Raw genomic sequence first — 26,399 nt, forward strand, 5'->3', positions numbered from 1 at the left:
ACTGGATTTATTTATTTATTTTATTACTATAATTAATACGTGTATATGCAAGTATGGGTGTAGGTGTGTGTATATTATGCACCTGTCCATATGGTATGGGCTAAATGTTGTTATGCCTCTTTACTGCAATGTTTTGTTTTTTTGTTTATTTCTTGTTTACATGTGGGGTGGGCGGGAGAGGCGGGATGAGGGAGAGTTTGAGCTAGTGTGAATGTAAATGTTTGTATTGTCTCTGTCCTATGTCTGGAGGACCCCCTCGAAAACGAGATGTTTCATCTCAAGGGGATATCATCCCAACAACAATAACAATTTCAAACAAGTGAAGATTCTACCCTAACCCTAACCCATGAGCCATGAAATGAAGAGTCTACCCTAACCCATGAGCCATTAGCCATGAAGTGAAGCTCCTACCCTAACCCATGTGCCATGAAGTGAAGATTCTACCCTAACCCTAATCCTAACCCTACCACCCTAAGAGGACCGTAATGATTAAAGAAATGCGCTCAATAAAAACAGTGTTTCCGAAAATGCAACTGTACTTATCACTATATTTCGCCCATATATGTATCGACATCTATATTAGACAATTATTTACAATTTCCAATCTAAAACAGGAATAGTGCAAGCTGTTTATTGATTCGGCTTCAGTGTTTAGCCACAGATAAAGTAAACACATATTTAATAAACAACCATGTATCTATATTATAGGTGAGACGCTAAAATAAGGAATGGAAATGTTATTTACCTGTTCCGTGATGGTAATTTGTTTTTCGAGAACAATCTATTCTTCAGGCTTTGTTAAAGATCTACTACTGTTTTAGCCACAATGTTCGAAGCTTGACCGCGCCTGCGCAGAGCTGACCAATCACACCCGACCTTGGTCTCGCCAGGCGCAGGTCTCGCGATGCTCAGCGTGGGAGATTCTTAGATTCAAACTTTGTGAAGCGCTAAACTGAGGCTAAGGACGAAGTTTCAAATGTATTTTGTTGATCTCCTTTAAAAAGTAAGTCAGTACTTACGTCTAACTTTGAGTAGAGATGTTATTGAATTGGTGATTTATGGTTGCATATTCTAGTTCCGAACCCTGTCGCCTTAAGCTCGCGCTGGTGACTATTAACTGTTAAATGCTTTCTCTGTGTGGACGTTAAATAGATTAATTTAACCACTACACTAACTAATGTTATCCACGATACTGTTCTTAAGAGTAATTTAACCATTGCACCTACCTGCTTCACAACTTACTCGAAAGCTAAACGGCAAGTATCAAGCAGTATTAAGCAATAATTAAAAGTAGCAACCCATGTAAAGGTTTACAAAGCGACAGGCCTACATTAGGGCCACGTACACAAATGCTTTTGTTGCAGCATTTATTGCTAGTATGCACTGTGTGGCATAACACATCACAATTGTAATTTGTTTAACTATTAAATGTAACCCAACGACGGCAAAGTACCAATGCACAACAACCATGAAAAACGAAATCCTGAGTTGGGGAAATGTGTCATTGAGAACATACTAGAGAGAGGCCTAGAGAGCCAGGGGAACGCTTGGAAATGATAAATGACGCTGCCTCTGGAAAACACTATTTGGAACATTATTTTTTGGTGTCAAGCAACGAAGTTGCGAGACAACATATTGTTTTCGTACTGTTTCTTATTATTATTTTACCGCCATGGGAGTCTATGGCAATTGGGAGCCCATAGAACGCCTTGGTGAAAAGTTGTGCAATTTGGCACACTGGTTCAGGACAATCCCATTAGCCCGTCAAGCTAATTTGAGCTCGCTTGCATATCAGCTCTAGCGCCCACAACAGGTCAAACTTGGACATGCATTCATGTTTATAACTTTCGACCCATTCATCCAATATTCACAAACAAGGTATCGTTGGAATCCTTAGTCCAAGCCGAGTTCAACGCACCCTATGCGACATGATGGATTTTCCGCCATCTTGGTTTATGTGGAAAAACCTTTAAAATGCTACTCCTATCACAAATGTTGTCCAATCATCTCGAAACTTGGCACACATGATCTTCAGGCCATGCTTGATAAAATACATTGTGATATCTTTCAAATTCAAAACCGTTTGGCCGCGACAGCCAATCAAATTCGACCGCGAAGTCGCCAAAAAAGAAGTAAGCCAATATCTCAGCAGCCCTTTGACATATCATAACCATACTTGGTAGATACATGACATCAACATGGGGACACTCAAAAGAATTTGGTGACCATTGACCTCTAGAGGGCGCTATAATTAACAGACATGTTTGAACTCCTCTCTCGTCACTTGAGTATATTTCAAACTTATTTTCAGTCTCTGGTGATACTGTCAGACCGCCCCGTGTAGCTAATAAAATATTTCCCATGGCAACATCAGAAATAGGCCGCCATGTTGAAAGTTCTCAGAATCAATATTATATATCCACAGGCCACAGATTATGTCTAATTAGGGCTGGGCGACATTGCAAAAAATATTATCACGATTATTTTTTCGATATCGATATTAATCACGATATATAATATAAAAAAAAATTATATCTATATTTTTTTTGACAGGTGAAAAACATAACATTAGGTGAGGGACATGACAGCTGCGGTAGGACGGCGGGCAAAACTTGTTGTAGCGCGCATGTTCATACGTTCTGTGTAGTCGCTTGGATGGTATGTTTTTTGATGTTGAAATAAATTAGTTGTGTTTCCCAATCGTGCTGGCACCGACCGACGGCATAATTTACAGACTTATCCTGTTCTTCATCAGTTTTGAGATAGCCAAACCACTTTCATATAATGGACGTCTTGTAACCTTTTTTATAGACTACTTCACCCTCCGTCATTCCACTCATTTTTATTCTGTCGCAAAACGCTCCTCTCCTCTCGTCTTTCCTTACTTCCTATGCTTGAACGGAAGCTCAAACATGCACCAGGAAATGGGCGTGTACTTAGACATTAACCGCAAAACTGCGATTTGACTATTTTGTTTATTTCTGCTGTGTGATTGGCTGTAAGGTAAATCCATATCAGGACTTTTTTTTTATTTTATTTTTTTACTTTTTTTTTTTTTTATATCAAGCATTAAAGGCATATTGTACGATTTTCAGTGATATGCACTTTTTAATATGTTGTTGAAATTGGTTTATACATCCTGACAGCAATAAATAACTTATGGGCAATGAAAAAGAAGCGAAAAAAAAATTCTGTATCTGCTATAAACCTGTTAAAATGCTTACCAATCGGAGACATTGTACCCGAATCTAAAGAACCAATCACAAGCCTGCGCGTTCTCTCCCCTCTGTGTACGAGCCTGAGCCGGCCTGAGCGCGTTCACGGAGGGCAAAGAAAGCGTTGTTATCATAGTAGTTCATGACAGTGGACTAGACCTAGTGAGCCTACAACGTTAACACGATGGAAGAAAAAAAACAGAAGTTACCACTGCCACCGTTACTTGCCCCGGTTCATCCTTTTAAAAAGGCAAGAAAAGGAAAGACAGAAAATGAAAAGGCAGCAACAAAAAAAAAGTTGGAGAATGCTCGAGGAAAAACGAGAATAAATATTGGATTCGCTTTTCAGCGATGGCGACAGCTGAGGGAGTTGAATGGCCTGAAAAGTGACGCAATGGTTGCCGTTGAAGTAAGCCGTAAGCAGCATTAGTGCTCGTGCACGGCTCTGTGTCGAGGGGTTGGGGCAGGGAGTCCTGAAGGGTGGGGGAGGAGTTAAACGGAACTCCGAAGAGAAGCTAATTTCAAATCATGCTAGCTCTCTCACATCGTACAGTATAGCTTTAATGTCTTATGCTTATCGTCGTAATCGACGTTAGTTTTATCGCAATTAATAATCGTCCAGCCCTATGTCCAATCATTATGAAACTTGCCCTATATGATCTTCAGACCAAGCCGAACAAACTTGCCAAACACCTTTTTCTAATTCTAAACCGTTTGGCCGTGACAGCCAATCAAACTTGTCGGCAAAGCCTGGCCGCCATGTTGAAAGTTGTCAATAATATCAACATTACGTATCCACAGGCCACAAATTATTTCCAATCATCATGAAACTTCCAGATCCCCAGACCAAGCCGAACAAATGCAGGCAAAGTCGCCAAACAGGAAGTAAGCCTGTTCTCAGCCAATCTTTGGTATATCATAGCCAAACTTGCTACATAGGCTCATGATATCATTCTGGGGACAGCCAAACAATTTGTTGACCTTTGACCTCAGGGGGACGTCAAACAACAATGACTTTATTTACCATTCCGCCCAATGTAATTCTTACTGGATAAGATGCTTCATGAACCGCCTCAAGAACGGATGCTTGTTAACATTGTGTCTCTGTTCCGATAATCCCCTATGTATTTGTGCCATTTGTTCTGTCGATAATGCGCCTCTAGGTAGGGTCATTTTTCCTTTTGGTAAACATTGCTGTGTATTTGCATAATGCTGTAGTTCATTCCACCAGCCGTCGTTATTACCGATTACCGAGGCTGTCGTCATGTAGCCACCCATTCCACCAGCCACTATTATTACCGATTACCGAGACGGTCGTCATGTAGCCACCTAGCCGATTACGTCCGTTCGATTACCGATACGGTCGTCATGTAGCCACCTAGCCGATTACGTCCATCCGATTACCATACAGTCGTCATGTAGCCACCTAGCCAATTACGTCCTCCGATTACCATACGGTCGTCATGTCCAGCCAATTATGTCCGTCCGGCAGAATTAGGTTACCGATTACTGAGACGGTCATAATGTAGCCACCTAGCCAATTACCTCCGTCCGGCAGAATTAGTTTGCTGATTACCGAGAGGGTCATCATGTAGCCAACCAGCCGATTACGTCCGTCCGGCAGAGTTAGTTTACCAATTACCGATACAGTCTTCATGTAGCCACCCAGCCGATTACGTTTATTATTAGCTTGTCGAGTCCCATTATACTTGACACCCACATTGCTGCAGGCAGCTATATTTTTGGTTGAATCTTTTCTGACTTCAGCTGCCGAATTTGAGTGTAACCAAGAGAACGACTCGAGATGTCCGGAGCACTGGAGTCCGCGGAGGAGGAGATTCAGAGGTTGAGGAGCCGGCTGAAGGAGAGCGAGGAGCAGGTCCAGCAGGCGGCTCACGCGGGCCTGGACCTTCTGAACCAGCAGGTGGAGCTGCAGACCCAACTGGAAGAGCAGAGGGTGGAGATGACCAACACTATAGAGGTGTGCAAAAGATTAACATTGTTGTGTGCACAGTATTGAAGATATCAAATGTAGTTAATTTCATGGCTTTGAACCAAGAAATATTCTAACAAGTCATCCCAACCTAACCTTATTATTGTCGGAAACGGTTCAAATGTAATTAAATGACCACTTTGTAATTTGTACTCTCAGATACTGGAGCAAGACAAGTTTTCTCTTAAGAGGGAGGTAGAGCTGAGGGTTCGAATGCTCGAATCGCTCAAGTCTGAATACGACTCTTCAAACGACCAGCACACCCAACACCTTCACCATCAAGAAGAACGTTTAACACAGGCTCATAACACGGAGGTCCACGTTCTGAAAAATCAGGTACGTGCTCTCGTTGTTCACCAATAATGGACACTAGATAGGAGAGACTCAGTATTGTAATGGTATTTGCTTAGCTCAGGAGGTAGTTGGCTTGTTACCGGAAGGTTCCTAGTTCGATCCCTGGCTCGTCCTAGCGGATTGTCACGGTGGCCCTCGGTGAGAGACACCTACCCCTAACGGCTCCGCCCTGCATGGGTCAGGGTTAGGGTTAGGGATACCATGGTTCACGCCGTCGGTGTGTGGATGAAGTCTGGATAAAAGCGTCTGCTAAATGCCCTCAATTTATGAATGGTATTATAATTTGTGTTATTTGAGAGACCTCATCCTTACTTGATATGACTCCATGCAGATCATAAACCTGCAGGCTGATCTAGGAGAAGCTCAGTTAAAAGAGAAACAACTGAAACATAAACTGGAGGTCATGACGGAAACCCTCAACCTCAAGCTGGACGAGCTACGGTCCCTGAACGAGCAGAAGCTGGACACCATCTCCTCTGAGCTCACGGAGATGCATCTGAGCAGACTGGAGCTGCAGAGCATAAAGGTATTCTGAAGAACCGTGTCCTGTCAGAGACTAGAGTCGTTAGTTATGTTGGTTAGATTAGATTAGATTAGATTTTTATTGTTGTCATTGCACATGTTACAGAGCAACAAAATTTCCAGTTGCATACATCCGTCCAAGAAACATAAAAGACAGTGTGGGGAGACAGGACGGAGAGACTGTCAGGCGCCTGTTCAAACATGCGGCCCGCGTTAGATAAGAAACTTTAAAAAAGCTAAACAAGAGGGTAGCGAGGGAATTTTTTTTTTTTGTCAATACCCCAAACTATGCTCCTTTAAGGGGGGCACAGTGTAGGGATTAGCAAAAAAAAACACCTCAACACATAAGCATCACATCAAAAACATCACAAACACATATGGGAGGGGGGAAGGGAGTTGGGGAGGGGAGGTGTCACAACTCAGACACCGGGAGGCGGACGCAGCCAACAGGCGCATCACATCACTCGGGGCATACTGTGCTGCAACGAGGGAAGGGGAGGGGGAGGGAGTCCATTAGGCGGTGAGTCCAGGGTGTGTGTGTGTAATCTGTCTTGTGTGCGTGTGTGTGTGAGCTCAAGGACTCCATCTCCAATGGAGTCTCAGCAGTGTCTCTCTCGTCTGATGCTGTCGCCGTGGAGACAACCTCGAAGAGTTCCGACCTGGGGTTAAGACCGTTTCCTTTGTGTATTCCCAGGCCGAACTGGCCTTGTCGCTACAGGAAGCCCAGTACAAAGAGCAGCAGCTGGACCTCACCAACAGGAGTCTGAAGTGTCAGCTCCTGCAGTTCAAAGAGGAGAAGGAAGAGAGGGAGAAGGAGGCTGTTTCCTGGTTCAACGCACTGGGGGTAAGCAGATTATGGATGGATGAATGGATATAGATAGTTATAACTAAATATAGTTATATATAGATGGATGGATAGATAGATAGATAGTTATATACATATATTGTTGGGTATGTGGCATGGCACAATGTTTTAAAATCCAGGAGTTGTTGCCAATCAGAGGACCTCCGTCAGGGTTAAGCTGTAGAAGATGCCCCTCCATGGCCCCTCAATAGTCACATGGGTCGTAGGTTATTCAGGGGGATCGGTTTGTGAGGAGAATCCAGCTGTGTAACGGTGATGAGAGGAAATGGAGAATGGACCCCTTGGGGACGAAGGAGGAGCAAAAATAGTATGAGGGAAAACACCCCAAAACATTGTACCTCTTGCAAGAGTGGATCCAGAGACACCAACTCAAAGCCCATCAATGGCACGGTTGAAGGTCGCGGTCTAGTCCAGCAGCACTCGGGTTAGCTATGGTTTATATATGACATACATACATACGTTCAATGGGAGAGAGGAGGAAAGTCCTCCTCTGAGTGGGTGTGACTACCTAAGGGTTCTGTATCCCGCCTACGTCTATTCACGAATAGGCTGAAGCCCTGGTTGCGCTTGCCCGGGCAGGGCTACCCGCGGCCGGCCTGTGGAGCCCGTGGCCGGGCAGGGCTGCCCGCGACCAGTCAGCGGAGCCCACGGCCGGACAGGGCTGCCCGTGGACGTACCGGAGCCGGGCTGCCCGTGCCCGAGCTGCAGAGCCCGCGAGGATGATTGACTTGGTCTATAAATGAAGTCCCTCAATCTTAATTGGCTTAACTGCTTCGACACATTAGTGCCATAAAGCACTAATGTGATAAAAAATGCATTCGGGCGTATTATATTATTTCACACGCGCAAATTATCTCTGTGCGTGCGCGCACTCTGAGCGATGCTCCCCGAGCGAGGGAAACAGCTCCTCGAGAGCATTACCTCGTTGCAAGCGAGAGGGGGGAATAACTTTGGCCGCACAAAACAGCCTCTCGCGCCTAACAGCCTCTCGCGAATGATATTCTGCTCTCTCGCTCAAATTTAATTTTGGCACTATGGGGGAGGGAACCAAGGCAGGGCGGGCTCTCCTGTGATTGACCATTTCTGAAGAGCGATATTTGATTGACAGCCCATTCATTCTGAAGATTGCCGGTGCGTTAATGCTTCTTCATAGTAGTTAACTACTTTAACAGCATCGACGATCCAAAACCCGAGTGGAATCTGGATGAAAAAAGTGTGTAGTTCAAAACGTGATCAGCTTTTACTTCTTCGCCACCTACAGAGTTTGTTAGGTAAGATCATTCAAAAACACCATGTTATTTCCCATAGACATTTGACCGATGGAACCGGATATCAAATATCGCGCTTCAGAAGTGTACTTATGCCACCATACATACATACATACATACATACATACATACATACATACATACATACATACATACATACATACATACATACATACATACATACATACATACATATCAGTGGCGCCTGGTCGTTTTTAAAGTGAGGGAGGAAGGACTGCGCACTTGGTTGCCATTGGCCTGCTTGCACTGTTGGTGTATGGTGGCATAAGAATGTGAGACTCAAGTTGTTTCAGGGCGTTTTGGTGAACTACAAAATAGTAAGGAGGGATAGTTATGTGAATAAATTTGATACAAAGCCACCAGTGGCATCACTGTAATTTGAAAGCTGGTTGGCAGCATGTCTTTGAAATGGACTACAAAGGCAGAAGGAAAGGATGTAAAGCCCATTAGTCAAAGCAGGCCTACTCTTGATTTGTAAAAGTAAATAAAAAAATCTGGGCCTATTTTATTTTTTGGTTGTTGGTTATTGGTTGTAATTTAGCTATGTTTATTTTCAGGTACAATTGTTTTAAGAAAAGAATGACATTTAAAATGCATCATGCTCTGAATCATTCACCCTTTCCACACCATTTCCACAATATCAAACAGAACGGTCAGAGTAGCAAACTAGTAAAAGAACGAGAACATTATTCTAGGGCTGCAACAACGAATCGATAAAATCGATAAAAATCTATTACTAAATGCGTTGGCAACGAATTTGGTCGTTGATTCGTTGCGTCGCGCGATTAATAAGTTACTCATAGGCGCAGCACTGTTTATAGCCAGCCGCCGACAGGTTGGTTCACGGTTCATGCACGCCCACAGCGAGCTTCAGTGTGAGCGACCACAGCTTGTATTTGTCATATCTAAAAACTGGACTGTAGGCCTACATAAAAGTGTTGTACCTTCACTGTCTTTGGGTTAAAAAAAAACTCCTTCAATGCAGTATCCGTCTAGTAGTCCAACCGAAAATTCTGTCAGCTGCTGCTGCTGCAGACGTTGTGCAGACGGGCTCGGAGTCGGCACCGCGTGCATCAACAGTCATTCAAAGCAGCGGTAGTAATCACACAACCGGACGGTGTAGAAAGTCCCGTCAGTTAAAAATAGTAATGCCGTTTTTAAATCCATGTTAAAATCGGCAGGATATAGATAGTTAGCTTAAAAAAAACAACTAACCAATGGTCACAAACAGTGTCAAATGTGATGTGTTCAGGTCGGCTCAGAAATACGATTGATGCGTTCAAATGCAGCAGTAAAAAAAAAAAAAAAAAATTTAGATTTTGGTGAAGACTTGTTTTCCCAGTAATATAAAATAGATAGTAAAGATATAATTAATTTAGACCTGTTTAATGTCCTATCTTGAACTATCATCATCTTATCAGCAATTAAAGCAATATTACAAGTTCTATTTCAAGGAGTCTCGAAAATGGTATCGATAGGTTTGACCGGTTAACCATGGACATCCCTTATATGCATATAAAAGTATATCATACATTGTATGTTTCTTTTTTGTGTTATCCCAGTCATGTTTTTTTTTATCTTTTTATTATTTAATATTACTTTTAATAGTTCCGGGACGTTGGAGCAATAACCTGGTGTTTTTACATTTCAGTCTGCACTGTGAATTTGAAGTAATGTTCAGTTTTTGAATAAAGATGCGGCAATTCCAATTTCTTTTTTCTTTTTCTTTTATCCGATTCATCGATTAATCGAAAAAATAATTGACAGATTAATCGATTATTAAAATAATCGTTAGTTGCAGCCCTACATTATTCTAGATTCAACCTGATCTATAGGCATGGTGCCTAGCAAGGAAAGTCGCATAGCAGCACCAACTTGACACTAGTCGTGGCGTTTGGTGGTTCTATCAAGATTTTTCACATCAGGGAAACCATGAACAGCCCACGTTGGAGATTTGCCATTATTCATTAGCAAACAGGGCCAGCAATACAGTCGATTGCTAATAATGCTACCAGTAAGCCATGAGTACCTAGCAAACCATGTAGCACCCACAACACTGACGTTGCCATTACTTTTGGTGATCTCGATTTTGCGAAGTGGTCAACCTTTTTCTTTGGTCGCTAACTTAGCACTGTAACTCAATGAATGGAATGCTTTGTGTTAGGGATGTCCCGATCCGATATTTGGATCGGATCGGCCGCCGATATTAGCAAAAAAATGCATATCAATATCGGATCGGCCGGCACGGGAAAATCCCGATCCGGACTCCCGATCCAGTTTATTTTCAAAACTCCGGTCCGTGTTTTTTGAGCGCACCAATGTAGGTAATCCATTCCAGTTTTTTTTCAGCTTTTCCCCCCAAATCCGGTCCGCGTTGTTCAGCACACCTAGCGCACACCTAGTGTTGGCTTTTTAAGCCTTGGTTTACACTCTTGTTGTTCAAGAGCAGAGCACTGATGGTAATTTGACTATTTTCTACTCAGGTTTTGTGTGTTGCTTTTATATATAATGTTATACTGTTTACAATATTGTTTACACTCTTGTTGTTCAAGAACAGAGCACTGATACCAATTCAGTGTGTGTGTGTGGTAATTTGACTATTTATTATTTTGTCTATTTTGTGTTTATTTAACCCTGAATAAACAGGTCAGCTTCTCATTACCAACTATTGTGGATTATTCAAATTAACCTAATTAAGTTGGCTAGTTGTACTTAAGAGTAAAACCCTCTTCAACATGAGTAGTACAACAAAATAAGTAAATATCTTTAATCTTTAATATATGCTTGGATCGGCCGGTATCGGTATTGGCCGATGCTAAAAGCTACAGTATCGGTATCGGATCGGAAGTGCAAAAAGCTGGATCGGGACATCCCTACTTTGTGTAATTAAACATGAACAATGTCCTCTGTTTCCAATGTTTCCATTGTACACTTTATTCGCAAATGTTAGATTCCCGTAATCCTTCAAATGATTTCACCTGCTTTGCGTCTCTTAGGCTACGTTTACACGATGACGGTCTGAACGGAAGACGCAAAAGTGGCGTCGCGTCTTCACTTTTTATTCTGCGTTTAGACGAGCGTTTTCGGGAGGAAATCTGCGTGCATACGGTGACGCAAAAGTGTGTGGAATTCAATTGGGTATGCATGCCAGGCGGCTAGGTGGTGCTGTGATACACTATCACACAACACCGCCATGTCTTAGCGCATGCGTAGAATCTTCCTTCTTCTCTTATCCGTGCCGCAAAAACCAAAAGATCCTTCTCTGTTCAGTAATACTATCTGTACATATCCTGTACATTTCGTGGAAATACTCCTGTACGCTTGTTAGAGCTGCCAGAGCAGCTTGAATGTCCGATGCATGGAAATAATCGGACATGTTTGTTTATTTCCTTGTACTGGCACATGTACGTATGTGACGTAAACGCGTACGCGACGTGAGCAGATCTGAGCAGTGTTTTGTGTCTTGGCAGTGTAGACGGAAACGCTACGGCGGAGCGTATTCAACTTTTCCACTCTGGAGGGTGGTTTCAGATTCATGTGTTTTCATGCCCCAAAAACGCCGTCACCGTCTAAACGAAAGGCACTTCCGATAAAATATTTTGTTGTTTTTACCCACAAGCGTCCTCGTGTATACGGGGCCTCAAGGCCTGATTCCGCCGGACGCGTTACGGCAACGTTACGGCTGCGGCAAGTCTTGGCCGCGGTCACCGCAGAAGATAAGTTCCACTCTAATCAATGAGACCATTTCCACCGGGCGCGGCTGCGGAACGTCTCAGCAGTGTCTATTATTCCGTAGCATTTCTATTTTTGCCGCAAGCCGTTGCTGAGGCGCATCAATTTCAACAGAGCAGATCGAGCAAGGCAGGAAGTGAAAAAGTAAAAGCCATAGAGCATCCGGTATATTTTCAAAATAAAACACAATACTCAGCTCATGTAGCCTATCACAACGTCATTTATGTACCAAATCATCATTTTTATAAGGGCAATGGCCGGAAGGTCAAAGCATGGCATTTAATTGCAGTCGTTTTGGGAGTGGAAGTTGAGTACATTAGGTTTAGGAATTATCGCGTGATCTCGCGTGAATACGGCTGGCTCGCAACACACGTTGCGCTGCCGTAACGCACCCGGGGGAAATGCAAGCAGGGAAGAGTCGCAGCCATTCCGCACCGCAGCCGTAACGCTGCCGTAACGCGTCCGGTGGAATCCCCGGGTTAGACTGAGCGGCAATGCAGGCAGAACGGGTTTGTTTGTTATCGACAGCGTTGCCAGATTGGGTAAATTTCCTGCCCAATGATAATTTTCCCAGCCTAAAGCGGTTAAAAGTAGCCCAATTGGGTGGTAAATCTGCCCAATCTGGCAACACTGCTCACAGACAGGCAGGCAGGCAGGCAGGCAGGCAGGCCTACATACATACATACATACATACATACATACATACATACATACATACATACATACATACATACATACATACATACACAGGGTTTTTTCTAAACAAGGGGACAGGGGCGCTGCGCCCCGATACTCCCGGCGTGCGCCATCCTACCGAAATGCCGACTGAACCTGTCAGACTTGGATCTGTACTTACATGCTGCTGTACAACATACACTATTTCTCAAAACGATCTTTTCTCCGCGAAAATATCCCAACACCACCACCTGACAATGTGTCTGATCCTCAAATAACTTATAATTACTTAAATAAAAATATTCCGATCCGAATTGGAGTTTCCCAGACCGAGTCGACATGCTAACGTTAAAGTTATTAGCAGCTAGCTAGCTAGCTACTATGTATTTGAATGGGTTTTTGGTCTAGGCGCTAAGATGCTAAGCAAGTATACAAGACCATTCCAGTTCTCCCTGCACAAAGCGGTTTCAATGAACGACAGAAATAAACAAATGCTGAGTGTTGATCAAGAGTTTTGCGAGAGCAAAACGAACAGTCAAACAGGGTTCCCTGTTACCAGGGAACTCGTAGCAGGGAACTAAATGGCAGCTGCACGGCCGAATTAGCCCAATAAAAGTGTAGTAACCCAGAGAACCAGCTACAACATAGTTTTCATCCAAACGAGCCGTCTTTAGCAAACGGTGAATTGCATTGGCTTCTACGAGCAGTCGGCTTTCAGCCGCGAGCTTAGGGACCGTCTGCAAAGTGCAAAACTGAATTGCATTGGCTTCTACGAGCAGTCGGCTTTCAGCCGCGAGCTTAGGGACCGTCTGCAAAGTGCAAAACTGAAAACGACAACAATAGTAACATATCTATTGCGTCGCCATTATTGACTCTAGAGCCCCAAAACTTGTTCCATAGAGGCATGGCACAGGAGGTCTACCATGACTAACGCTACCCTGAACCACCTCCTCAGGATCAGTATTGAGGGGCCTGCAATTGATCAATTTAATTTTGACAAGGCAGTGAGCCGTTGGGGCAGTCTCAGGAACAGACGGCTGCTGTTGTGATTTGTCCTACTTAATAAAAGTTTAGCCAATATTTTTGAAATTTGTCGTGTTTATTTACAGGGTAAAGTTGTACAAGTCTACCAAAAGTTGATAGTATTTTAGTTTTTCAGGATGACCACAAGAGCTAGAATTTCTCTCTAAGATAGCCTCAGAATGTACCATTTAATCATTATTTTTTCAAAGGCTTCGCGCCGTGGAAGGGGGAGACCCCCCTTCCACACCATCCCCCGCCTCGGGAGCAATGCTCCCTCGGCTTTGCGCAGGGGTCTGCTCCCTGCTACTTTTTTTTTCGAGAAAAAACCCTGATACATACATACATACATACATACATACATACATACATACATACATACATACATACATACATACATACATACATACATACATACATACATACATACATACATACATACATACATACATACATACTGTTACGCGCCTCCCCTTTTTCTTCTTGTTCCACCCGCTCTATTCTCTTCTGTCCTCGCAGGTGTTCCCGATTCCTGGGGGTGGAGCTACGGCTACTTAAGGCGTGGCCTGTGCTCCCGATGGGGTCTCTCATTCTGGCGTCTTCACGTTGACCCGAGCTGCCTTTGAATCCTGCTTGGAGGACTGCTATTGTTTTTCGCATTTGTTTTATATAGCGGAGGATGGGAACTGTAGGGAGGAAGTGCTGGCTTCGACGGCCCAATGCGTGGCTGGCCCAGGCTTCGTCCCCTCCTCAAGCTTCCTCACCTCGAAATGGCAGGTCATCTCCTTCTCCTTTAAAGAAATCTCCTTCTCTCTCAAAGAGGAGGAAATTTCCGCCTCTGTCAACGAGGAGGAAATCTCCCTCTCCTTCAATTCCAGCCTACGCAACTCCAGCTCAAGCTCCTTCATCCTTATCTGCTCGTTGAACCCCACCTCATCAATGTTCACGAGGGGAAATAGCGCCCTGCGCTGCCAATACACCCTGTTCAACCAAAACAGACAAAAGTCGTTCCTTAATTACTGGCTTCCTGCCGTACTTACTCACATCGACACTGTATCTCCCCGCAATGAGCTTTAGGTGTTCTACCGTGCACCCATCGAGTTTTTCAATGGTTGGGTCATCCACAAAACCCTCCAGATCGAACTCCATCTCGACTAAATCAAACCACGCTATCAAACCCCAGTTGACGAGAGAGACGAAAAAAAATAGAACCCTACCAACAACGCAAGTGCGATAAACAATAACAATCTTGTATGGACGAGCCCCCAAATATGTTACGGCCACCCTTACAACACGGCTCGCGATCCGGCGGCCCGCAACGTATTAAGAATACATAGACCAAAGTTCCCGATCACAATGATGGTGACGTTTATTTAACAGAACTTCCAACAAAAGGACACTCATTAAAGAAACAAAAGGTTGGACGAAGCCTGGGCCAGCCACGCATTGGGCCGTCGAAGCCAGCACTTCCTCCCTACAGTTCCCATCCTCCGCTATATAAAACAAATGCGAAAAACAATAGCAGTCCTCCAAGCAGGATTCAAAGGCAGCTCGGGTCAACGTGAAGACGCCAGAATGAGAGACCCCATCGGGAGCACAGGCCACGCCTTAAGTAGCCGTAGCTCCACCCCCAGGAATCGGGAACACCTGCGAGGACAGAAGAGAATAGAGCGGGTGGAACAAGAAGAAAAAGGGGAGGCACGTAACACATACATACATACATACATACATACATACATACATACATACATACATACATACATACATACATACATACATACATACATAGGGCCGGGAATCTCTTGGCACCTCACGATTCGATTCAATTCCGATTATGAGGTCAACAATTCCATTCTGAAGCGATTATCGATGCATCTCGATGCAACAATTCTTTTTACGGACATTTCCATGCATGATTTTCAAAAATATATATACATCTGGGTTTGCTACTCAGAGTTGCTAATCACTTCCTACTTTTGTGATGATCATTAAAGACATCAACAGATGAATTAACTTATCTAATATTTCATAAGAGAGAAAGCTTTTGTCACAAAGATGACTTTCTATGAACAATGCAATAATCAATGCAGCTTGCATTATAACACAATATGGAAGCATGCAAAAAATAGGTTTCAGTTTTATTTTCTTTCTAATCTTTCTTTTCTATGTCATTAAAGGAAAAGCTGCTCTTGAATTAGAAGTTCTTGTGTCTGGCTGTGAGTTTGCGCGCGTGCTATGCATAGGCTGAATCGCAATCGTGTCAAGACAAATCAGATTGGCGAATACACACTGAAGATAAATTCAATCATTTTAAAATAACAAGAATTATCCCTCTCTGGCGAACATAATGTTGCAGCAGGTAAAAAAATATATATATATTTTTTAATTCTGATTATTAATTTATCTGCATCGAGACAGAATCATTCTAGCGAGAATCGCGATGCATCGAAGAATCGATTATTTTTCCCACCCCTAATACATACATACATACATACATACATACATACATACATACATCAAGGTTGTATTGTGCTTGCAGCGCTGCTTGTTCTTATGACTGATCTGTTTCTTTCTTTAACAGAAATCCCGTCAGGTTAACCTGGAGCTGCAGGTACAGTTGGACCAGGCACAGCAGCAGGCCCAAGACCCCAACAGCAAAGGAAATTCACTGTTCGCTGAAGTAAGAAACTACTGAATAATGTGTTTTTGTATTTGACATGGTAAAGATTTTTGGGGATATCTTTTGAATCGGCTCCATTGTTTACCATCCAACTGGTCAGTCACCGATAAAATTCAATTAAATTTACTCTTAAATGGCGCTCTCACCAAAAGCAAAGGGGATATTCTACTCACGCTCTTTGGGCGAGGTGGCTCGCACGAACCGCAAACCTTTCTCTCACGCAATTTTAATACAGTAATGTGGGCCTTCTGACGGGTATGTTCTTTTGGATGAATCACTCCTCAATGCGGAGCGGAGTCGACCCGCCTTTGGCCCCGCTGAGCACTCAGCTCGTCTGCATTGTTGGGTCTCAAGTCTCATCATCCTCTTGACAAGACCCCAGACATACATTATCTATGAGGTTCAGGTCAGGCGAGACTGCAGGCCAATAAAGCACAATAATCCTATGGTCACTAAACCAGGTATTGGTACTTTGGGCAGTGTTGGCAGGTACCAAGTCCTGCTGGAAAATGAAATCAGCATCTCTCTAAATCTTGTCAGAAGATGGTTTACTTTGGACTTGATAAAACACAGTGGACCAACACCAGAAGATGACAATCATCACTGACTGTGGAAACTTCACACTGGACCTCAAGCAACTTGATTTCCATGAGCAATAAGCCATAATGATCAAAATGAAAACAAATAAAGGCTTGAAATATTTCACTTTTGGAGGAATGAATCGATATAACTAGGGCGGCAACAACAAATCGATAAAATCGATAAAAATCGATTACTAAATGCGTTGGCAACGAATTTGGTCGTCGATTCGTTGTGTCGCGCGATTAATAAGTTACTCGTAGGCGCAGCACTGTTTACAGCCAGCCGCCGACAGGTTGGTTCATGGTTCATGCACGGCCACAGCGGGCTTTAGTGTGAGCGACCACAGCTTGTACTTTGGTCGTATCTTAACACTGGACTGTAGGCCTACATAGAAGTGTTGTACCTTCACTGTCTTTGGGTTAAAAAAACTCCTTCTACTCAGTATCCTTCTAGTCCAACCGAAGGCTGCTGCTGCTGCAGACGTTGTGCAGACGGGCTCGGAGTCGGCACCGCGTGCATCAACAGTCATTCAAAGCAGCGGTAGTAATCACACAACCGGACGGTGTAGAAAGTCCCGTCAGTTAAAAATAGTAATGCAGTTTTTAAATCCATGTTAAAATCGGCAGGATATAGAGCTAGTTAGCTTAAAAAAAAAAAAAGACCAATGGTCAGTGTCAAATGTGATGTGTTCAGGTCGGCTCAGTAATATGATTGATGTGTTCAAATGCAACAGAAAAAAAATAATAATAATTGAGATTTTGGTGAAAACTTGTTTTCCCAGTAATATAAAATAGATAGTAAAGATAGAATTATGACCTGTTTAATGTCCTATCTTGAACTATCATCATCTTATCAGCAATTAAAGCAATATTACAAATTCTATTTCAAGGAGTCTCGAAAATGGTATCAATAGGTTTGACCGGTTAACCATGGACATCCCTTATATACATATAAAAGTATATCATACATTGTATGTTCTTTTTGTGTTATCCCAGTTATGTTTTTTTAATTGTTTTATTATTTAATACTACTTTTAATAGTTCTGGGACGTTTGAGCAATAACCTGGTGTTTTTACACTTCAGTCTGCACTGTGAATTTGAAGTAATGTTCAGTTTTTTAATAAAGATGCGGCAATTAAAAATGTTTTTTTTTTTTTTCGATTCATCGATTAATCGAAAAAATAATCGACAGATTAATCGATTATTTAAATAATCGTTAGTTGCAGCCCTAGATATAACATGAGATTCACTTTTTAATTTGAATTATTGAAATTAATTATCTTTTCATCAATGTTCTAATTTATTGTGCATGAATCTAAATATGAATGCTTGCCTTTATTCCGCTAAAGTTGGAGGACAAACGTGCTGAGATGGAGAAGAGACTGATCAGTATGAAGATCCAGCATCAGTCTCTGCAGAAACAGCACGGCTTCAGCAAACAACAGCTACACCGCATGAAGGTATACTGAGAAATATTATATATAAGGCCAGCAGGTTAACTTTGTGAGCACAAACAGAAGTTACAGTTACTGTAGGTACGATTGGAGTGTTCGAAAGGAGAACAGGAGCGAAAGATTTTGAGAATAAACAACCCCAAAAAGGCCCCCCTTCCTCTCTGGCCTCTCTCCCTGGATACAGAGATTACCTGATTGGTCAGAAATTTGCCGGGAGTGGTCATGCTGACGGAATGGAAATATGACCTGGGGGGAAACTTCACAGAGTATTGAAGTGTGTGTGTGTGTGTGTGTGTGTGTGTGTGTGTGTGTGTGTGTGTGTGTGTGTGTGTGTGTGTGTGTGTGTGTGTGTGTGTGTGTGTGTGTGTGTGTGTGTGTGTGTGTCCAGATAGCCGCCCTGATGTGTGTGTGTGTGTCCAGATAGCCGCCCTGATGTGTGTGTGTGTCCAGATAGCAGCCCTGATGTGTGTGTGTGTCCAGATAGCCGCCCTGATGTGTGTGTGTGTGCTCAGATAGCCACCCTAATGTGTGTGTGTGTGTGCTCAGATAGCCACCCTGATGTGTGTGTGTGTGTGTGTGCTAAGATAGCCAGCCTGATGTGTGTGTGTGTGTGTGTGTGTGCGCTCAGATAGCCACCCTGATGTGTGTGTGTGTGTTTGCAGGTCCAGATAGCCACCCTGATGCAGCTGCAGGGCACAAGAGCTGACCCAGCCCAGCTAGAGAGACTCCAGTCCATGCTCACTGAGAAGAATGAGGAGATCCATAATCTGGTCATTAAACTCCAGAGACTGGAGAAATCCGAGGTAATGTATTCTATGACATTGACTGGTTACCTGCTCGGTAAAAGCTGCCTAGTGTTACAAACATTCAGTGACCTGTGTGTGTGTGTGTGTGTGTGTGTGTGTGTGTGTGTGTGTGTGTGTGTGTGTGTGTGTGTGTGTGTGTGTGTGTGTGTGTGTGTGTGTGTGTGTGTGTGTGTGTGTAGATGCTGTTAAAGTCTCAGCCATCTGTGCCTTCCCGGTCAGACGTGGATATCCAAGATGAGACCTACTATACCGACCTTCTCAAATTGAAGCTCAACAATTCTGTGTGAGCAATATATCTTAATAACCCTGACAACCAATTTAGTGGAAATCGTTTTGTTTAACGTCTTCATTCCAAAATACCCCGGGAACGTGCTAAGCCCCCCCCCCCCCCCCGATTTAAAAGCCGTCAAAAGGCATTTAAACACATGGGAAAAGAGTCATGTGACACAGCACTAGAACGATTAGATTCTCAACTTTTTGTGTTTCATAACCATTGTTTGCTACCCCAAATAAAATGAGAAGCATGCAACGATAGTTATGAATTTCATAACTGTGCACATGCACATCAATAGCGATCTTTTAACATTTTGATCTACAAACTACATATCACAGGAAAACTGAGACTCCAATGATTCCAACATTATTGCTCAGTGGCAGAAAGGAATCGTTATCCAACTCTTTACCATCGCTTTGGTTCGAACGAAATAATGATGTAGGAAAGAAGGATTAGTAACATCCACCCAAAGCTCAATTAGGCCTTGTTCTCTTATCTATAAATTTGCTGCCAAGTAGCATCCTGCTTTGACCCAGGAATGTTCCTTAAAGGTGGAGACAAAGCCCCTCTATAGATGGATATGTCCCTCTGTCTAATAATATAATAATCAATGCCTAGATATTGGGTTTTGATTAATGATCTGAATTCCCGATCACCGTAACAGCAGAGACGCAGAACGGCTGGGAGATGAGCTTTCCCTCCAACGGATGAAGTCTTTGTCAGAGAGTCAAAGAGCTCTTGAATTGGAGAGAAAATTATATTCATCAGAACAGCTGCTGAAGCAGGTAGGATGGTTTCTGTTTAGATACAGGCTGGCTAACCAAGACAGACAATCGCTAACCTCTTCATGTTAATTTGACCTTCTAGGCTCGGAGTGACAAAATTAAACTGCAGTTATGTGTGGAGGAGCTGCGATACAAATATGAGCCTAATGGTGGGTATATGGATATCTGATTCTACCCACTGCCATCCTCTCACCAAAACAAAGCTAACTCATTTCAACATATTCTTCTGTTCTAGAATGTAATAAAAATAATACCCAGAGGCGAAAGCGGGAAAAGCTTCCTGTTGGAGTTATCAAGAATGAGCCAAATGAGCATTCAAACTATGACAAGACGGCTAAACTAGAGCCTCCTCCCACCCTCAGTGGGGAGAACCAACACGTGGCCATTCTCCGCCAGATAGACATGCAGCCTACAGAAGGTAACTAGTTTACACAAGGTAAATAACGCAAGGTATCTAACACAAGGTTACTAGTTCAAATAAGGTATCTAACAAAAGGTAACTAGTTTACACAAGGTAAATAGTTTACACAAGGTAACTAAAGCAAGGTATCTAACACAAGGTAACTAGTTTACGCAAGGTATCTAACACAAGGTAACTAGTTTACACAAGGTATCTGACACAAGTATTCTAACACAAAGGTCACTAGTTTGCACAAGGTAACTAACACAAGGTAACTAGTTTGCACAAAGTATCCAACACAAGATATCTCATTTTAGTTGAAGCTCCCATTGTAAACATTACGGTACATATTATTTTGTACATTTCCTTAGGGGGGGACTCGATGTCCAATTAAATGCTCTCTGTAGATGACTGTGGGTATATTATAGAAGGTTGTTAATGGTATCTTCAAATGTTGTTAGAAGTGTGTATTTGATCGTAGTACAACTACAGGTTTAATTAATTTTAATTTTAAGAGTTAAGGAATCATCAAAATACTGATGAATCATTAATCTAGATGCACCTAATCTGTTAATATGTCCTGACATTTGTATGTGTTTTGAAACTTTGATGCATATTTATTAGGGCTGTAACGATACACAAATTCACGATTCGGTTTGTATCACGATTTTTGACCCACGGTTCGATACATCCCACGATTATTTTAAATTTAAAAAGCATTTTATTTAAACAACACTTAAATACCAATTATCTTAATGTAACATTTAATAACAAATAATTTGGAACACTGAACAGATTTGAACCGAAAGAATACTATTAAAGTATAGCTAAATTAATAAAGAAATAACCAAAGATTGCAGTTGGAGGATGCTTTTTGCTGGTAGGCATAATAGGGCCCCTTTAACTGTTTGGTTGGTTCATTCAAATATCCTTATTAGCGCTTCTTATTAGGATGTAGCTTAAATAATGACATAATCAGGCCGTATAGAATGCAACATGTTTAATAGCCTAACTTTCAATAGATGAGGAAAAACATGAACGTCGCAATAACGAGGCATAGTGTTACGAGTAGCATATGTGTGTGCGGGAGAATGGCAGTGTGCGTATGCGTATGTGAGTGACGTCAGCGAGTGAGTGGACGAGCGAGGAGAGCGAGCGGTAGCGCGTGTGTCTAGTGAAGAAGCGAACGAGTCCGGTAGAATAAAGTACCCATCCTGTCAATAATCGGTGGCCGCTTCATTCCGACCTATAAGCAGACAAACTGCCAGTCAAATCACACAAAACAATAGAGACAGGATCACACAGGCAATTTTTTTCGCGCTTGGCCCACTCTGGATAAATGTCGTTCATATCGCATATGAGGACTTCGACGGCTGTGGAGAAATGCAATCCTCCGTAGCCACGGAGAGCTGTGATCACAGAGAGGGCATCTCGTCACATATTTACGGCATCGATAGGAGGGGGCGCTGTCAGCAGACTATTATTTAGACAAATTATTAGCAAATTTCAATCGGACAATTTGACCGAAGAGTTAGAAAGGGCATATCGCGCTTCTGCCTTCTCACACCGCGAGACAGGTTCGTGGCTTTGAGTATCGCGATTTTCGGTTTGATACGCGTATCGTTACAGCCCTAATATTTATGCTTCCATTGAATTTACTCTGCGTTCCTCTTTGAATAGCTCATGTGGAAAAAATATATTTGAGTAATAAAGGAAGACCTCTGTAACCTTGGACTTTTTCTCCCAGATCGAAAGTCAGAGGCCCCCCCAGCCAAGTGTGCAAGGATCGGTGACATGCCTCCAGTTGAGATTCCCAACACTCCAAGGTAAATAACATGTAGGCAAGAAACATCAATGCAGATCACATTAACCTCTCTGCAGCAAAGGGATCTTGGGTTTGAGTGGATTGGGACCAAATACTCAAAAGATTAACTTGATTTATTGATATTCTTAACTTTTTAATCAAATTATATAAAAGTTTAATGATGCACTAATTAGTTGAACTAGCAGTATTCCAGGTAGAGCAGACGCTGAACAGCAGCAGTTGCGTAATATCACATATTTAAACTATTTCCCGGGATTCAAACGAAATACCAAAACGTAACATCTGAATGCTGCATTTGAGTTACAATATTGTCCGGGCACCACTGAACTAGGGCTGGGCATTATGGACCAAAACTTATATCTCGATATTTTTTGTTTGAATGGCGATATACGGTATTATAACGGTAATTTGAACAAAACGGGTAAAGTGTAGTTTTAACTCCACGCCACAAGTATTCACCATCAACCATTTATTTAGGTTTAGTTGTTTTTTTTGCTCAACGAAGCACAGCTGTGCTTTAATTAAGCCTAGGGATAATATATAGAACGTTGGTCATTATCAGGAAAATAAGCCAATACAAGCATATTGGTAGGGACAATCCTTTCTTTCCCAAAATGGGCCGGGACATGCAAAATAACGCCCTTGCTTTATTCTTGCACACAACCAGACTCATTCATTACTTCACTAAACTGACATGCACTCTACCGCTCGCTCTCATCGCTCGTCCACTCAATCGCTGACGTCACACACACACACACACTGCCAGTGATGTGCGTACGATACTTTCTCGGGCGCACAAGATAGCTCGTGTTCACGAGATACTTTCTCGTGCTCACAAGATACTTTCTCGTGCGCACCAGATACTTTCTCGTGAGCACCAGATACTTTCTCGTGCTCACGAGAAACGTTAAAAAAAATGTTTTACCCCATGACCCTTTAAGGGTTCCGTTCTCGACCACCATGTCTGCCATGTTTTTGTTCAAAGTTTATTGTGATGAGTAACGTGGGTGGGAGAACACTACGCACATGTAAGGGGCGGGATTGAGCAGCTGAACATGCCTTGTAGGCTCACAGAGCAGCGGTCAGCCTTATAAAATAGCACTCGCAAGGCAACATCAAAATAATATATAATATACCAGTATGGCGAAATTGTCTCAACTTGATATTTCTTTCAAAAATATGCCGGTATAAATTTTACTACCGGTATATCGCCCATCCCTACACTGAACCTGAATTAACAATAAGATTTGAAAAGATGTTAGGTAAAATGATTAACAACCCAACTCTTAAAATGAGAATATGCAAGAAAATATGAACATAATACTGGAGCTGCAAGCTGCAATAACCGATGTCAAGCACAAAGCTGCACACAGCTGGGCACCAAACCGCCGCAAACAGCTGGACACAGCACCGCCACACACAGCAGCGCGCACACAGCCGTACAACTCTGTACAACGCTGCACATCGCACAGCAGCACACAGCTTAGCCATAGCTGAACACACCTCTGTCATGGAATACATCCATTATCTATCTTAGAATACATCAATCATACTGTAGAATACACATTTGTTAATTGGATATTTGGTCGCAAAGAGAGCCAGGGGAACATGAACATGCATTATTTTCTTTAAAAAAAAAAACGCTTTTACTTCAACCAGAATGATCCAGGGCATAATCTCAGACGTTGAAGGTATAGGGCCAGATATAGATATAGAGCGTAAATCAACAACAAACCAAACCAATGAGCCATTGGCCGTGGGCAATAACAGGAGAAATTCTATCTAAATAAATTATTAAAAATGGGTTTCGGAGTACAAAAAGTAGGTTTGGTTAAAACTGGGTATAGCATTTGTGAGCTATGGTTAATTTGGCTCTATTAAATGTGCACTATTCATTTTATGACTGTGGTGCCCCCTAAGGGCAGATTGATTCTGGCTGTCCCTTCTGGGTTGGGTTCTAGATATGGTTACCACATTTGGTTTGAATTTGATTGACTGTGACAAAGAGAAGCCACATTATTTTCTAGTAATTGTCTCGACTGAAAACAACCTGACCCTGGACCAACCAGCAGCGGGATATGGCTGCACATGGCAGGGCCTACAACGCTTCAAGATAATATTGTCTGTCATGGCTTTGATCTTTTAATAAAATAAGAAACAAATCAAAGTTAGGCAAAAGCCCTGAGTGTAACGTGGCTGCTTTTGGCTGCCAGGAGACTCATTTATGAGTCTTCTTGTAAACGACACGAATGGATTACACAATACCGGTAGTTATAGTGATTTTAACCTAAACATTGCTCGGCCAAACCCAATACCAGGTCCTGATTTATTTTCTTATGTTGGTCCATATCTTGGCAACCTACCTGGTAAGCTATATTATAAAGTAAGAACTGTATATACTGTGTCCAAATATGACTAATAACTTTTAGAGGTATTTTTAAATAATCTCTTTAATCTTCATCATGTTTATAATCAAAGTCCCAGACCACCCATATCCACTTCAAGCAATAGTTTTGTGGGACCTTTTACACCTTCCATATATTTTTGGATTAATGTGTCATTTTTGTATTACTTTTTTTAGTTCCCCAATGATGGCAGAGAAAGAGGAGAAGAAAATCCTGAAAGATGAGGGAGATTTGTTTTCCAGAGAGGTTGATAGGGACGAAGACGGAAGAAAGAAGAACTCAGTAGAAATAATCCATGTTCGCTCAAAGAACTGCCCGGAAGACCAGTGTTCCCAGCAGTAGAACTGAAACCCTTTCACACTTGTGTGTTCCAAAATTTTCCATCTGTCTTTTTCTTATTATGTTATGGAAACTACTCTCCTTTCTTTTTTATTTTCTTTTTTACATTTTTTTAATTGGGTTCCTTGTGCAATATGTGTGTTTTTTCTATTCTCTATTAAAATTGTATTTTAAACCTGGCTCAGATTAAGCCTGACCTTATGTGACTGATTACCTTGATAGGATATGTTTCTATCACACAAGCTTTAATACTATTTCTCTGTTACATCCCTACCAAAGGGACCTTATAGTATTGGAGTTTATTACTCTTTACTTTCCAGCTGATGCTGAGATTAACGTTGGTAATCTTATATAAACCGTTTACAGACATGTTGTTGGAGCCATTTTGATATTTATGTTGCAAATTAAGTGATTAAGATTGATAACACTGTTGAAATAATTATAGTATTTAAGTTTATGAAATATGGTTTAATAGTATGGTGAATTATGGTTTAAAAATAACGTAATTCTATGTGTGAAAACGGATTGACTGCCGCAATCAGGCCAATGGAGTGTGACGTCGGACGTTCTGACTTGATACATTGATGGGTTACCTATAGGGATGGGGAAAATGATTCTTTTCCGGGAACTAGTTCTTTCAGTTCAGTTCACTATAACGATTCGTTTATTTGATTCCTTCGTTTTGATTCCTTCGTTACGTCAGATTACGTCATTTGGTGTCTGCCGCCCCCCCCCCCCCCCCCGCGAGACGGCCGTGAGCATAATTTAAACCACTTCTATGTTCTAAACCCCGTGGAAATCGAGAAGATACACTTTATAGTATAACCGAACATCCCACCAATATTTATACCACTTGCTTACTCTCTATATTTCATTCATGGTTTTACATTTATAATTTTATTTTACTTTACATTTAATTCTTCATTGTTCAGGCATTACAGAACTTTCATGGTCATAAATAAAAAATAAGAACTGCAGTTTAATTTCTTTGTTTGTTCTTAAATTGAAATGCGTTTATCCAATAAACAGATGGAGGTCAAGTCTATTTTCGAAAAAATGTAGGGGGATATATGAGTGGCCCCACGTTGAATGGTATGACCCAAGATACGTCGGACAGAAAGCGTGCATATTCGACGGTACCGCCTTGTCATTGGTTTACCCAGGTGCCATTGCAACACCATTGC

General features: G+C 42.2%; 2 protein-coding genes across 5 annotated transcripts in view; one reads left to right on the forward strand and one right to left on the reverse strand.

Annotated features, from left to right (window-relative positions):
* uvssa (UV-stimulated scaffold protein A) overlaps nucleotides 1–905 on the reverse strand; it is a 483,727-nt gene extending 482,822 nt beyond the window's left edge. Inside the window, exon 1 of one of the 3 annotated variants that reach the window (XM_060062339.1) lies at nucleotides 746–873. The gene's annotated coding sequence lies outside the window, so the exon portion shown is untranslated. Of the gene's footprint in view, nucleotides 1–745 lie in introns of all 3 variants that reach the window. The other 2 variants (XM_060062337.1, XM_060062340.1) reach the window with 2 other exon arrangements.
* On the forward strand, nucleotides 892–25,394 carry spdl1 (spindle apparatus coiled-coil protein 1). Of its 2 annotated transcripts, none has more exons than XM_060062341.1 (14): nucleotides 892–1,003; nucleotides 4,983–5,196; nucleotides 5,368–5,544; nucleotides 5,894–6,088; nucleotides 6,779–6,928; nucleotides 16,247–16,345; nucleotides 18,277–18,387; nucleotides 19,044–19,184; nucleotides 19,367–19,470; nucleotides 20,126–20,246; nucleotides 20,329–20,395; nucleotides 20,482–20,664; nucleotides 22,394–22,472; nucleotides 25,053–25,394. In XM_060062341.1, exons 2-14 carry the CDS (start codon nucleotides 5,020–5,022, stop codon nucleotides 25,216–25,218), a joined length of 1,770 nt encoding a protein of 589 aa, XP_059918324.1. In that variant the 5' UTR covers nucleotides 892–1,003; nucleotides 4,983–5,019; the 3' UTR covers nucleotides 25,219–25,394. The 2 variants fall into 2 exon arrangements, 1 of the variants encoding a protein (XP_059918324.1); XR_009527656.1 differs by having other exon boundaries at nucleotides 896–1,003; nucleotides 20,482–20,682; nucleotides 25,053–25,067.
* Nucleotides 25,395–26,399: the final 1,005 nt, after the last annotated feature.

This window comes from Gadus macrocephalus, chromosome 10 (assembly GCF_031168955.1).
Source record: "Gadus macrocephalus chromosome 10, ASM3116895v1".
Classification (NCBI taxonomy): Eukaryota; Metazoa; Chordata; class Actinopteri; order Gadiformes; family Gadidae; genus Gadus; species Gadus macrocephalus.